Source organism: Colius striatus, chromosome 2 (assembly GCF_028858725.1).
Source record: "Colius striatus isolate bColStr4 chromosome 2, bColStr4.1.hap1, whole genome shotgun sequence".
NCBI lineage: Eukaryota > Metazoa > Chordata > Aves > Coliiformes > Coliidae > Colius > Colius striatus.
Window position 1 is genome coordinate 25,614,426 of NC_084760.1, and position 15,121 is coordinate 25,629,546.

The 15,121-nt window shown below is 39.5% G+C and overlaps 1 protein-coding gene across 9 annotated transcripts in view; it reads right to left on the bottom strand.

Annotated features, from left to right (window-relative positions):
- The window catches only part of ARHGEF10 (Rho guanine nucleotide exchange factor 10), a 116,368-nt gene that overhangs the window by 70,182 nt on the left and 31,065 nt on the right, over positions 1-15,121 (bottom strand). For 8 of the 9 annotated variants that reach the window (XM_061989731.1, XM_061989729.1, XM_061989735.1 and 5 more), the window contains 6 exons: positions 12,243-12,413; positions 9,259-9,549; positions 7,946-8,012; positions 7,120-7,199; positions 5,920-5,976; positions 2,292-2,455 (listed from right to left, as the gene is read on the bottom strand). In XM_061989731.1, coding sequence (XP_061845715.1) covers positions 2,292-2,455; positions 5,920-5,976; positions 7,120-7,199; positions 7,946-8,012; positions 9,259-9,549; positions 12,243-12,413 — 830 coding nt within the window. The remainder of the gene's footprint in view (positions 1-2,291; positions 2,456-5,919; positions 5,977-7,119; positions 7,200-7,945; positions 8,013-9,258; positions 9,550-12,242; positions 12,414-15,121) is intronic. The other variant, XM_061989733.1, reaches the window with a different exon arrangement.

Below are 15,121 nucleotides of genomic sequence, written 5' to 3' on the forward strand. Positions count from 1 at the left end.
AAGACACAATCTTTTCAAAAAGTCTGTAGTGCAAACTTCATGCTAAAGCACTCGCAAATATCATGCATGTTGCCACGGCTGCCTTCTGGTACACAGACAACTGAGGGAAAATTATCACTTAGGGAAGCTCCAACCTGACAAATGGACCATCGGTCCTGTGCATCGCTGAACTTTCTGAAACCCAGCCAGGTGCCTTTCTGCTATGCCGGCAGCTGTGTAAAGAGAGGGGTCACAGTCACTTAGGCTAAGCTAACTGAAGTAACTATATTGTCTATATCTCTTATAAACCATATGGAAACATGGTCTCCATCATTCATTGGAGCACAAACTCTAATGTGTATATTTCTGACTACCCTTCAAAACAGTGAATCGGAAGAATTTGCAAAGGCTGGAGAACCAGCAGAGGTTGCTGGCACCTGAAAAGATGGAAACTGACAGAGCCAGTGAGTCAGGTAAGGAGAAAATAGCAGGTGGGATGCAGAGTTTTGTAATGCCCATGTGCATCGGTCAGAGTCTCATTGTATGAATACGTCCCTAACCATCTCGTACACACACACACACATCCAATTGCAAGTTAAGGAAACTATCATACAGAAATGCTCTGGAATATCAATTAACATTATTTAAACATTCTGATAAAGACAGATAAAAGAGGTTAAAATGAAACTAGAAAAAAACAATAACATATTTGGTGCACCCTATAATAAGAAGTCCTATGGAAAAATCCTTAGCTTCATGTCAATATAGTTATATGGAAAGAGATGAATATATCAGGAAAGGGAAGGCTACTGAGTTGAAAACAAAGGGAGAGGTCCAGCATTTAGCTCCATTTAATGGCACAAAAACCTTCTCATCTTTAAATAAATAAATATAATAATAATCAAGAGGCATAATGAAACAGTGACTTTGAGGGAGGTCGTACCAGCACTTAAAATTAAAAATCCCACCTCCAATCTTCCCATACTTTTCAATGGACATTAAAAATAATAAGCAAGGCAAGACCTTCACAGGCTTTGAAAGGCTATAGAAAGCCATAAACTGGGAAAATACTGTATCATACACCACAAGATCTGGGGAGAAGTAAGAGCTGGTACATGGAATGGAAACAGAGAAAAGGTATAAAGTCAAAAGGCTTCTGCCAGTGTTAGAGTGACAGTAGAGAGAGGGTTAAGATAGGGAGTTTTTGTTTTGTTTTCATTGGGTGGGTAGAGTTTGTTGGGGGGGTTGTTTGTTTGCTTGGTTTGGGTTTTTTTTAATTTCATCAATCCTAAAGTTCCTGTCTTTCCTCATTTCCATCAAACCCTTTCTCTACTTTCCTCACTTCTCCATCTCTCAGTAACCCATCCAAGTGCAGCAGTCTCTCTGACTTTCTCCATCCACAAACTAACATGTTCCTAAGCTCCTCATCTTTATTCTCACAAGGCAATCCTCAAAAACCTTTTGTCACAGCCCTGGAAAAGCCAGCTGCAGGGCAAAAGTCCACAGCATGCCTCTCTCCTCCCACTACTCCTCTGTCTCTTGCTCAGACACTCTGTGTCTGATCTTGGCACTATCACTCTCAACCCACTTCCAACAGTTTCCTGTGAGAGTTCAAAGTATACTTGTAAGTATTTTAAAAACAGCTTTAAACCTTGGTTGTGCATATGTATACATCAACTCTTGTGACTACGGCCAAAGCTGAAGGTACAGATAATAGGAAAAGATTGAAAAGAACAAACCAGCCACCATGTTAAAAACTTAAAAACCCCCGAAGTATTTCTCAGTCTCTTCCAAAGGTATTAAAAAAAAAAACCCAAACAAACAAAAACCCCTTAGTTTTCCTCAGTCTAGTTAAACTCCCCAGAAGGAAACAGCTGTGATACCTTAAACTTGTTCTAGTCAGAACAAAAGCAAGTGATAAGCACTTAGCTTACAAAATGCTGATTCAGGTGAGTTCAAAGTTTCAAAATTAGTAGCTCACTCCCTGATCTCCAAGGGCAAGTAGAAAGGATGGAGGTTGGGGGAGAACAGATAATGCTTAAACAGACAGTGACGCTTTTATTCTCATGAAGATAAAGAGACCTGCGAAACAAAAATAAGGGTCCCATGGAGGAACACCCTGGCTGCTACCCCTATGTCTTCCAGCCACAGAGTGCATGAGCAGCTAACAGTACCCAGATGTGAAGTAGCTCCTGGTTGTCCATTCCTAGTCAGCACACTCTGGGCACCCGGGGGATGTGGCAATGACCCCAAGCACTGTGAGAAAGGCAAGTGCTGGACTCAATGACTGAGCAGCACTGTGGAATACATACATGTTTCTTGTGGTTGCCTCGTAAAAAGGAGCTGGGAATCCCATTTTTACATTCAGAATCACTCTGTTCTTCATAGCTTTCAAACTCACTTGAACTCCACCCATATTCCAGTGAGCTGTTTCCACCATCATCACCATTTTCAACATCATCATAAATCATTTCCTCTGCAAGAATCAAACCAAAATTTAAAAAGTCACACTGAAACTTCTGCATGTTTAAACACAAAAGGCCCCCTTGTTCAGGATGTACTACAATGAACCATACAGACTTTTGTACACAAATTTTAAAGTGTGAATCAAATCCAATATTTAAACAGTTGAAGTGTGTTGCCTTTGTTGAAACAGAGTACTGAAAGAGTACAGTGTTATGGATACCCACCATGATACCTCTAAAAGCATGCCCTACTCAAACTACACTGCTATCTCCAAACACCACAGGGTGTTTTAGAAGAAATTCAAATGAAGTTTGAACTATAGCTGTGAACAAGTGTCTGCACTGAGAAGCACTCTTCCATTTGCAAACATTCTGGCCATTTCCCCCCAGAATGTCAGCAGCACCTCAAATGACAAATGCTAAGACATTGCAAAAGTCAAACAAAAATGTCAAATGTACTTCAAAACACCAAATGAAATGTACTTCAAACAGAACAGATGAGACCAAAGTAGCAAGAAACATATTACATGATGATATTTTTATGACTTGTCATTCTTGCATCTCCACCAGTCCTAGAAGTCTCTCATATCTACAGGTTACCTTGCCCATAATCTAGTCTGTTTGAAGTATTAACATTTTCAAGATACAGAAAGCTATACTGCAAAGGCTGACTGAAGTATCACCTATTAAAGATGCAGGTCTTTTTGTTGGCATAGATGTCAAGTACATCAATCTGCCTCAAAACAAAAAGGAAATTTTTCGTGCCAATTACTTCTCAGGAAACAGGGATGCACTCTACACAGAGCATTGTTTGTCATTTACATGTAGAGAAGTGTAGACATTTCTGCCAGGGATCTGTATTGTCAGAGATTATAATACAGAATTTAAAACTGTCTCAAATTCAGTAAACAAAAGTTGTGTTTTCATTTTAAGGCTGAACTTTTATTTAATTGAGAAAAAACACACACTCAAAAGAAAAGCTGACAGATTTTACACATCCATCTAAACTTTGGATACTGTGATTGAAAGACTACATTTTGAACAATAATATTTTAATATTAACATTAAATAAATTTTAACTAATGCACAGGAATCTGTTCTTATTAATTTTTTCTAAACCTTCATCAAGACTGTCCTTAAAATATACTTACTGAAGAAGGCAGTTTAACAGTAATCTAGCACAATGAACAATTTAAGAGCATCATCATAGTACGTCAAATTAAGTCAAGACTTACATAACTCAAACTTTTGCAATGGCTGCATTGGGGCAGGATTTACCCAGTGAACTGCTGGGTGTAACTTGTCCACGTGCTAACATAGACTGAGCTCTGACTGCAATTTTATTTTACTAGTTGTGTCTAACAAAATATAAGACTAATAAACACTAAGATTATTAATGTATAAAGGTGAAGTTTTCCTCACTACCTATTTTCTCTGAATCTTTCAATGTCTTTAGTGACAAATGGAAAATCAAAATTTAATTAATGTGCTCTGGGTTAAGTTGAAAAGTCTGACTGAGAGATGCTTAGTGAGCTGTGCTCCACATCCCGTATCTCTCCTCAGCTGAGCCTCCTGGCCTTGGTCTACATGTTTTCTGACTGAACAGCAATAGCACAGAGATGTCCCTGCACAGGGCAGCACAAGTCCACCGAGGAACCTTCCAGTAATAAAAGCATGTGATGTAACACTTTCAAACAATAAATGAAACAATTTTCAGTAATAATTTGTAAAACATCATACCTGACCACCACCAAGGATAAGACATGAAAATGTTACAGCTTTAATGATAAATGTGGTTTTCACACTGGAAAGTTTATGTGTTTTCTTGAATCCTTAACAACTTTGGTATCGAACACCTACATCCTCCAAGAGCCATGGCAAGTAGATGCTTAGTTCCCAATAAGTATATCTACTCGAACACAAGATCATTTAGCAGCAACCAGTCTTTACTGTAACTAAAAACTGCAAAACAAATATGGGTGAGAACTTTGTCAGCAAGTTTGCTGATGATACCAAACTGGGGGGAGTGGTTGACAACTGGGGGGAGTGGTTGACACACCAGAAGGCTGTGCTGTCATTCAACAACACCTGGACAGGCTGGAGAGTCGGGCAGGGAGAAATCCACTGAAATTCCACAAGTGCAAGTGTAGAGTCCTGCATCTAGGAAAGAATAACCCCATGTACCAGTACAGGTTGGGGAATGAACTCTTAGAGAGTAGTATAGGGGAAAGGGGTCCTGGTTGACAGCAGGATCACCATGAGCCAGCAATGTGTCCTCATGGTCAAGAAGACCAACGGCATCCTGGAGTGTATTAGAAGGGCTGTGGTCAAGAGAGGGTCTCCTCTCCCTCTACTCTACCCTTGTGAGACCACATCTGGAATATTGTGTCCAGTTCTGGGCCCTTCAGTACAAGAAGGACAGGGAAGTGCTGGAGAGAGTCCAGTGCAGGGCCACCAAGATGATCAGGGGACTGGAACATTTTTCATATGAGGAAAGGCTGCAGGAACTGGGGCAGTTCAGCTTGGAGAAGAGAAGACTGAGGGGTGACTTCATTAATGGTTACAAATACGGCTCTTCTCAATGATGTCCAGTGATAGGACAAGGGACAACAAGTAACAAGCTGGAACATAAGACGTTCCAAAGAAACACAAGGAAGAATTTCTTCACTGTGAGGGTGATGGAACACTGGAATGGGCTGCCCAGATGGGCTGTTGAGTCTCCTTCTCCAGAGACATTCAAAACCCATCTAGTCAAGTTCCTCTGTGACCTTCTCTAGGTGGTCCTGCTCTGGCAGGGGGTTGGACTAGATCTTCTTTTGAGATCACTTCCAGTCTTTGAGATTCTGTGATTCTGTAACTCATTGTAAAGCCTTCTTGAGCTCTAGCCCCAGTAATTCTAAAAAAGGTAAAAATCTTGGCTCCAGTACTACTTTAAGATCTATTCTGCCCCTTCCAAACATGATCTCACCATCAGGAGCTGGACCACTCCAACACTGAAATAAAACACTTCTGTAGAGTCAGTCAGAATGATAAATGGCTGCTCTGAATCTCTGCTTCCATCAGGAATTTTTTATGTCAAAGGGGGACTTTCAAGAAAAGAGCAGTTCTCTAAAGAACTGTGACAATTATGTATTATGTGTTATGTATCATACATGATTTAAGTATTTTAAATACCCTTTATCTACCTTTCTTGCCTTGTTTAGGTCATTACAGCTACAACATCCAACACTCTAATTCCCTAATATACAGAATATTGGGACAGTATTGACAGAACAAAGCAGAATTCAGCTTTTCAGAAGAGCAGCGTAGGAAATTTGCTGATATAAAGCTTTCAAGAGTCAGTTTAACTCTGAACTTTCTAAGACCTACCAACCATTGATAGTGTTAATTCCGTGTCATGTATTTTAGGTGTTTAACGAGCATAATTCCATATTACATTGCTTTCACCATAGGTTGTATTAAAAAGACCTCAAACCTGGTTCAGAGTCTGAAGTTTCCCTTGGAACATCATCATAAATTACTTCATCTGGATCTGAAAGCATAACAGAAACAGATTAGAAATCCCTTGAAAATATTAATGGGACCAACAAACAATATTTAAGAGGCATATGGACAATGCCCTTAACTTGTTTTAGCCTTCAATCAGCCCTTAAGTGGTCAAGCACTTGGACTAGATGATCATTATAGGTCCCTTCCAACTGAACTATTTGATTCTAAGGACTTTTGGTTATATTGGAACAGACGACTACAATGGATATACAACTCATTCTCCACTAACATTTTGCTAGCACATCTAATCATCATTCAAATAATGCGAGAATGCACTAAATCACTCTAAGGTATACATGAAATTTCACAGAGTTTTATCTGCATTCTATATGACGACCTTTGGTAGCATGAAAACAAATTCATTTCAACAGGTGACATTTCTGTCTCCTTTTTACAGCACTATTGTATGTTCTGTGCTTGTCAAGTGCTTCTCATTGCCTTAATAAATGGCTGCATAGAAGCTGTAAGAGACGCTTTTTTTAAAAAAAGACCCAAAATGAAATAATGTCATGATCATTGTAGTACATTAAAAGGCAGAATGAGGATGTAAATTCTTGACTCGCTTCAATTGACATACAAGATGAAACTCCATCCCAGCGGGATCATCTGAGAACAGACAGTTCAACCTGTACTCAAATCCCATGGTCTCTGTTGTGGTTTAAAATACAGCTGCAAGCCAAGAGCCAAAGGCACATAGCAAAAAAAAAAAAAAAAAAAAGTGACAATTTCTCCACTTTCTCCAAAAATCTGTTTGTCAATTACTGCATGAGAAGAATAATTGCATGTACAGCTACAGAGCAAGCTCCGAACTGCAGCAGTTTTCCACTGTACATATATTGACAGAGCCAAAGGATTTTCTTAAGACAGTGACAAATTATCCCACAGACTCCTAAAAGCACTCAATGGAGAAGTGAATGTTAACTTTATTCTAAAATACACAGTTGTATTAATTACACTATTTTAACTGGTATAACTTGGTTCTGGAACATAGCTGAAAAGATTCAATAAAAATGAACACGGGCATTCATGGAAATATTTTCCATACGTGCATATGTACACACATACTTAAATGTCTGTATCTACTCATTCCAACTTGAAACTGACTTTCCCGTATAGTTGTACTTACTTTCCATCCACGCTGTATTTGCAGGATCTGCAACCCACTTGGCCAGAGCATCATCCTCACTCTTGGCCTGGTTATCTTCACTTGAAAAAAGGCATAAAATAAAAGCATTAAATGCTATACCATAAGGTTTTTAAAACAACTATGAAGACAAAACAATAAATATCTTGCTGCCTTCAGCTCAAACTCCAAGGCTGGCAATTACTCAAAGCCGCTGCTTCAGTATGTAATTAGAAGATTAATAGTCTTTTCTATTTAACAGTCTGACAATTTTAGTCAAGAAGTTGAAAATGCTTCACTTCCAATCTCAAGAAAAAAATTGCTTTGGACTTCTCTATCAGAACACAAAAAACTCTCTCCTAGAAAGCAATACATCAAGAGTTGCTCTTACACTGAAAATAAAATTAAAGATGTTCCAAGCTACATTAGGATCCACAAGCCCTGACAAGCCTGTAACCCTCCTCTGGCTGGTGCTGGTGAGCCTGAAACTGCAGCACCATGCCCAGTTTTGTCTTCCTAGCACTTCCTTCGTGTTGAAGTTACCTCTAGAGAAGAATGGAGAAATTGAAGTTGGGAAATAAACCACATGGCCTACAAGGAAAGAGGTGGAAGGCATGGAATTTATCTAGTCTGGTGAAAAGGATGCTACAGGGTGATTCAACAGCAACTACAATTATCTGAAGGAGAGCTATAGAGAGTTATGGAGTTAAGAAAATGAAAAACCCTCTCAAACATGGAAGTATCACACAAGCAAAATAGTTATCAAATATAAGCTTTCTTAGGGATTAAGGTTCTGCAGATCATTAAAACATGCTGAACTGTCAATCACCTATTTTGAGGCTCCTCTGAGTTTACAGAATTACAATGACACTCTTCAGTTGCTGACTGCATACCTGCTAAGTAGAAAAAAAAAAAAATCACTAAAATGCTTGGAATAAAATGTCAATGTGGCTCAAATAGTACATTTCAGCATAAGAAACTGATTTTACTAGTTCATTGCTAATAAATCATGAACTCCCATACAATATTTTCCTTCTTAAACACATCTAAAAAATTTAGAGTTAAATTAAATTAAGAAATTAGAAATATCTTCACACTATCCATTTTTTCCAATGGAAGAATTCAAAGACACAGCAATTTGGTGTAAGAGCTGTTAAGATGCAATTACAATGCTTGATGCATTTAATTCTAATATCTCAATCATAATTTCCTCTCCAAGTAGTAACAACCACAGAAACATTTGCTTTTACTTGCCAAAATTCCTAATAGTGGTAGACAGTAAAGGTTGCAAAGAAGTACATGGCATTACAGTGGAATTGCCGCCTAGCTAAATAGTACATTCAAAACACCAGACAGCAAAAAAGAGCAGAATATGGGGAACAGATTCTGTTCTTCCTGCTCTCTTGACATTAAGCTGTCAGTGTTGCCAGTTTCTGTAATAATCCATAGTTATCTCCCTTTCAAGTTTCCTCTTTGGTCTTAAAATTGTATTAAAGGACAAACATAATTTGTTAAATTGTCAAGAAAAAAAACCCACACAAACTCTAAATACACAAGGAGTGGAAGATAAACAAACAGAAGTGCATATAGAAAAGGTAAATGAGACAGGAAATCTTGACAGGATGTAGACAAACCATGAGGAAAAAAAACCATTTGGTGTGAAAATTGAAGTAAAGGCTCTGGAAGTTATTCCATGGCATTCAAAGGGAATCAGCATTAATAACTCTTAATGGCAAGATAAGAGAGAAGTCTTCCGTTGTGCTATATGTTGTAATATGGTGCCAGCAAAAACAAAGGTCAAGCAACATCAACTTAAAAAATGGTTGAGAAAGAACTGACTGCGTACATGTGGTTTAATTTGGTAAATTTGCATATTTTCTCAGGTATCTCAACCCTAGTGTGGCACTCAGAAGCTCAGAACAACTTTTTTTTTTTTTTTTTTACATAAACTGTCATCTTTCTTCCAAGTCTCACAAGAAGTTTTAGTTCCTACTGCTAGAGAGAGTTACTTTTTTATTTTGACACAAAATAATCCAGAGACATGCAGGCTGAGCACTATGGGAGCATTTACAGAACAGCACGAGTAGCTGAAGTTAAACAAGGATTCCCCCTCAAATAAGGTAAGGGATGTAAATATAGTACCTTCTTCATCCACAGAAACACTGCGTATTATGACAGGGCTGGAGTATGCTGGCAGTATCAAAGGTAAATTAGATGGCACGGCATAGCCACAGGGGACAGGAACAGAATACCCGCCAGACAAGTTTGGACTTGCACATTCATCTTGAGGATTTGGTTCTGGAGATGAGGGTGGATCTTTGTCTTCGATTGGTGAAATGTTTATGACTGAATAGGGATTTACTTTGGCTGGAGCACCTTCTGTAGCAGGTTCTGATGTCTGTGGCTTCTTGCTGTTTTCTAAATTTTCAGTCCCTTCAGTTGAAAAATTAAACAAAAGTTTTATTTTTCATACTTGTCCAAGCTCTTTGCAAATACTCTAAACACTGATATGATCCTTAGTATACAAGTTGCTTACAATCTATGACTCTCAAAATTCCCACACAGTAGTGCTATCCTCCCTATGTTACAGATGAGGAATACAACAGCAACAAAACAATCTGAGTTACAAGGATGCCTATGGAGAAAACAATAACTGGATTCTGAATCTTGAATAGGAGGATTTCTGAGAAGCCCAGGTCCTCTTTTGCTTGTCATAAGCACATGGCTCAAAACAGCCTTAAACCCTGCGAGTTAAAAGATGGATTTTTGCTGAATTTGGATCTTATAAATACGAGACACGTTTTAGGAATACACAAGGAGAGAAAAAGAACACTGGAGTGACACTCCTCAAAGAAAAGTCCTGAAAATGCTCTGTTAAGAAAAGGAGAAAGAAAATAACCTCCCAAATTTTCCTTTTTGAAAATAAATTATTTTCTGTTTCACAGAGTTCCTGGTATTTCTTGAGACAAGCTGAGGTGCAGCAGAACCAAAGGCTGTTTTTAAGCAAGCTGCAGAAGTGCATCCCAACTGATCAGAGGTTCTTGATCTAAGTGCAACTTCACCAAAGCATGAGCAAGCAACACATTTTGAGAGAAAGATGATGTTTAAGTTCCATGTTGTCAAATCGCATAGTTGCCTGAAGAACCATGAGCACAATAACTCAGCTTACAAAAAGAAATTGGATGAGATGCTGAGAGATATGGTTTACTGGCAGGCCTGAAAATCTTAGGTTAGGGGTTGGACTTAATGATCTTAAAAGTCTTTTGCAACCAAAATGATTCTATGAAAATCAACTACTGTCAATTTCAGAATATCGCAGAACAGTAGGGGTTGGAAGGGACCTCTAAAGATCATCTAGTCCAATCCCCTGCTAAAGCAGGTTCACCTATATCAGGTCACTCAGGAAAACATCCAGGTGGATTTGAAAAATCTCCAGAGAAAGAGACTCCACACGCCCCCTGGGCAGCCTGTGCCAGTGGTCCCTCACCCATACAGTAAATAAGTTTTCCTTGTGTTTAAGTGGAACTTCCTGTTTCTAGCTTTTGTCCATTACTCCTTATCCTGTCAATGGATGCTACAGTGATACCCTCTTGACATACATCATTAATACTGACAAATATTTAAAAAATATTCTCCTCTTCTCTCTTCCCCAGACTAAACATACACATTTCCCACAGCCTGTCCTCATAAGAAAGATGTTCCAGTCCCCTGATTATCTTGGTGGCCCTGCGTTGGACTCTCTCCAGCACTTCCCTTTCCCTCTTAAGTTGAGGAGTCCAGAACTGGACACAGGACTCCAGTTGAAGCCTCACCAGTGCAAAGTAGAGGGAGAGAAGAACCTCCCTCTACCTGCCGCCCACACTCTTCTTGCTGCATCCCAGGATGCCATTGGCCTTCTTGGCCACGAGGGCACATTGCTGGCTCATGTTCAGTTTGTTATCAGCCAGGACTCCCAGGTCTCTCTCCGCAGAGCTGCTCTCCGGCAGATCAATCCCCAGCCTGTACTGGTGTGTGGGGTTGCTCCTTCCCAAGTGCAGGACTCTGCACTTGTCCTTGTTGAACCTCATGAGGTTCCTCTCTGCCCAACTCTCAAGCCGGTTGAGATCCCGCTGAATGGCAGCACAAGCCTCTGGGGAATCAGCCAGTCCTCCCAGTTTGGTGTCATCAGGGAACTTGCTGAGGGTACACTCTGTCCCCTCACCCAGGTCGTTGATGAAGACATTGAACAAGACTGGCCCCAGAATCGATCCCTGTGGAACTCCACTGGCCACAGGCCTCCAACTCTACTCTGTGCCATTGATCACCACCCTCTGGGCTCTGTCATTCAACCAGCTCTCGACCCACTTCACTGTCCACTCATCCAACCCATATCACCTGAGCCTTCTGAAGAGGATGTTATGGGAGACAGTGTCAAAAGCCTTGGTGAAGTCAAGGCACATAACATCCGCTGCTCTCCCCTCACCTAGCCAGCCAGTTATGCACTCATAGAAGGCTATCAGGTTGGCCAAACAGGATTTTCCCTTGGTAAATCTGTGTTGAGTCCCCCTCATAAACATCTTTTCCTTCCTGTATTTAGAAATAACATCCAGAATAAGTTATGTTATCACCTTTCCAGGGATGCAGAAATATAGTGATTTCCAGAAAACATCTTAGCACTGGGAACATCTGTATGTGTTGTAACAAAAGTTTCAAAGTTCAATAAAATAACACTTCTGTTTATGAACAAAATTCACATGCATTCAGATTCCATGTATTTTTATGCATGTCATCTTAAGATCAGCAACCAGCAAGATTAGCTGCAAAAGCAGCTTATCTCAAACAACCCACATGCTATTAGAGCTGCAAGGGCATAAAGTTTTCCTGTAGCACAGCACTGTGACTGAGACCAATCCACTGGTTTGGGTGGCACACTTGTACAGGGAAGCCTCACAGGAATTACATGCGATGGTCATTTGTCTTGTCAAATCTATCGTGAGTGTAACTAGCAAGAATATTCCAAATACTTGTATGATGTTTCCATGGAAACCTCTTTTTACAAGTATTTATATTGCATTGTCCCAAAAAAGCATCTTATAATCAGTCCTGACTATCTAACCTAATGGAGACAGTCTGACAGGCTGACTTACCTGTGGCATTAGCCTGTTGATGCTCTATGTTATTTCCAGGACCAGGAGGTGGTGGCACAAGAGCTTGCCTGTCTGCTTCTGGTATCTCATCTCCACTGTCAAAGTCAAACTGTTCTCCCTCATCCTCCTCTTCATCATTCGCATCTGTTGGTTTTGGTTCATGCTCTAGAACTGTGCAGAAAGACACGCTTTTGATAGTTTTGTTGGTTTTTTGCTTTTATTAGTGATTTCAGAGGACTTGTAAATGTTCCACATTACAGATGAAGCTTGCACAATGAGCCTTTAGATTTTAAGTTACTGGAACAGAACAAAAGCTCTTTTACATGTTAATTACCTCATGAAGTTGTCAATAAATCCTTTAGTGTAAACAATAAAATTACTTGGAAAGAGATTAAGAAGTGATAATGCAAATACCCTTGTTTTAGTCATAGTGAACAAAAACATTTTTAGGAAAACATTTCAGTAGCCAAATCTTTAAACAAGAAAACTTCAAGGAATAATTTATTTTTACAGGGACTTTGGGACTTCACAACTTTAAGACATTTTCCTTTCTAACTGTAATTTCTAAGTCTATACTTTCTTAAAAGTGTCAATATGCCAGTGATGGCAACTTTCTTCACACACATCGTGAGGACCAGCAGATTACTTTTTCTACTCCAATTTAAGGTAGGTTACCACACACAAGGTACAGGGGTTGGCTTTTCCATTCTTAGCTTTGAAGAGGTAATGGCTAAGATAATCACACCTTAATACCAATAGGAAGTGGGAGTGTGCAGGGGTTTTTGTCTTTGCTTTTGAAGACCCTGTAGCACAGATTTGGCACCATACATGAGGCTGGGGAGGGGGAACAGAAATAAGTGCCAGACACCTTCCCTCCATGCTTTAACCTACCACTGTTTATGCCATGCAGTTATATCTCAAGAAGCCTGTCCACAGCATCTAAATGTTCTATCAGAGACACTGCACAGAAGCGGCATAGCTAAAGCAGCTGCAGGGAGGGATGCCCAAAACCTCCAGTCTCCTCCCTGATTCCAGAAGACTTTGCTACAGCACACCAAAACAAAAAAGGCTTCATCCCTCCTTCCCTAGATCTGCCTTAGCTGCTATCCCATCTTCTGCAGAAGCTCTTACCAGAGGTCCCCTTGAGGCAGAAATGTCATCTATGAAAATTCTTTGACCCAGTTGACCTTCCCCCCTCAAGCTCTTCCTCAAACCCATGATTGATACCTAACTTTTACATAGGTGTTCAACAACATATTTAAAATATTATAAAACCACCACATAACTACAGCATAAAAACATACGCTAAAATAGATAAAAATGTAAATGCAATGGGTTATAAAAATACACATGAAGCTAAGACAGTTTCCCTTGCCCTCTCTTCAGGTAACACAATATGAAAAACAAAGTCTCGCAAGGATGACTGGATCTCCTGAGTCATGATGATATTATCAGCTTTTCCATCATCCAGGACGTGCTTTGTATCTTCGTGATAAAACCCACACGAACCACAGCTCTAGCCTGCTCAGATTGTCACGGTAATCAGCATTCCTGCCAAGGCTTCTGTTTCTTTAGGCAAGCTGAGCCAGCATATTTTATCACAGCCACAAATAACAAGATCTTTCATGCAGCCTCTCTGCAGGAGAAAAAGTGAACTAATTGCAAAAATAGTAAGGAACAACTTATTGCATTTATTGTCACGGTTTATGGTTGAGGCAGCAGGACATTTAATTTACTTTTGATGCTTTTTAAAAATCCTTCTATAACAAGTCAGCCTTTGGCTTAAGGCTTTTCATTTTTGCTTTTGTCCATTCTTTTTTCTCAAAGATGCAAAAAATCCTGCAGAGCTGTTCCAAGTGATTCAAGACAATCACAGCATTCTTCCAGATGCAGCATCCATCTGACTAGACTGTACTACTTGCTGCTTGATAGTAGTTGGGAAAAAGAAAAAAAAATAGGTGGTGTTTTATTTCTGTTGGGTTTTTTTTTTTTCAGTTTATATTTTCAGTATATCTGCATACATCAAATTTGAAAAACATAAACCTGAGAAATACTAAGTAGAGTGTTCTCTGTGACTACCAGCGTGTGAAATGTTGGTTAGTCACTGAGGCTAGGCTGTGACTAGTAGATGGCAGTCACAAGTAGATAACGGCCACAAACACACAACTTCACATGTACACATGCTGCTATCTACAATTCCTCCCTCTGTGCTATAAGCAAACCACAGCAGCAACCACTTCAAATACATAAAAGTAGCTCTGTCTGCACTTTGTTAGGTGGAAGAAGGGAGAAGATGAGGTTACTGGAATAAGTTGATAATTTCTGGAGGATTATGCCACTTAGGAAACTGGGGCACTGCTGGAACAAGACTCAGCTGAGAGACATGAAGCCACCTGCTCACTGGAGGCAAGTTGTAGACATCAGCAAAAGATAAAGCATATGTGCTTACAAAATGTCTGAGCCACACAAGGAAACACTGTACGAGTAGCAAGCATCTCCGAGCTTTTCTATCTGCTAGGTTTGGAAGCTTCTGGATACAAATATCTAAGTTACCTTTTATGCCCTATAAAAGTATCAGATGCCCGATAGCCCTCTACTCTAGCAATCTTACACTGCTACACTTCACCAAGCACTTAAGTCCAGTGCAGTGTCATTTGTCAGAGACAGACAAGACATGCCATTGGCAAAAAAAAAAAAAGGTAATTTTAGACACTAAAAAAGTATCCAATCCATATTTTATAATTGTGAACAAAAAATAAAAATAAAAAAATCAACATAGTAATTTATTTTCTCAATTCAGCTAAAAAAAAATTTTGAAGGTGCCATCTAATTTTTTTCTGTATGGCAATTACTGCTGCTCTGTTTTGGTTGTTCACAAA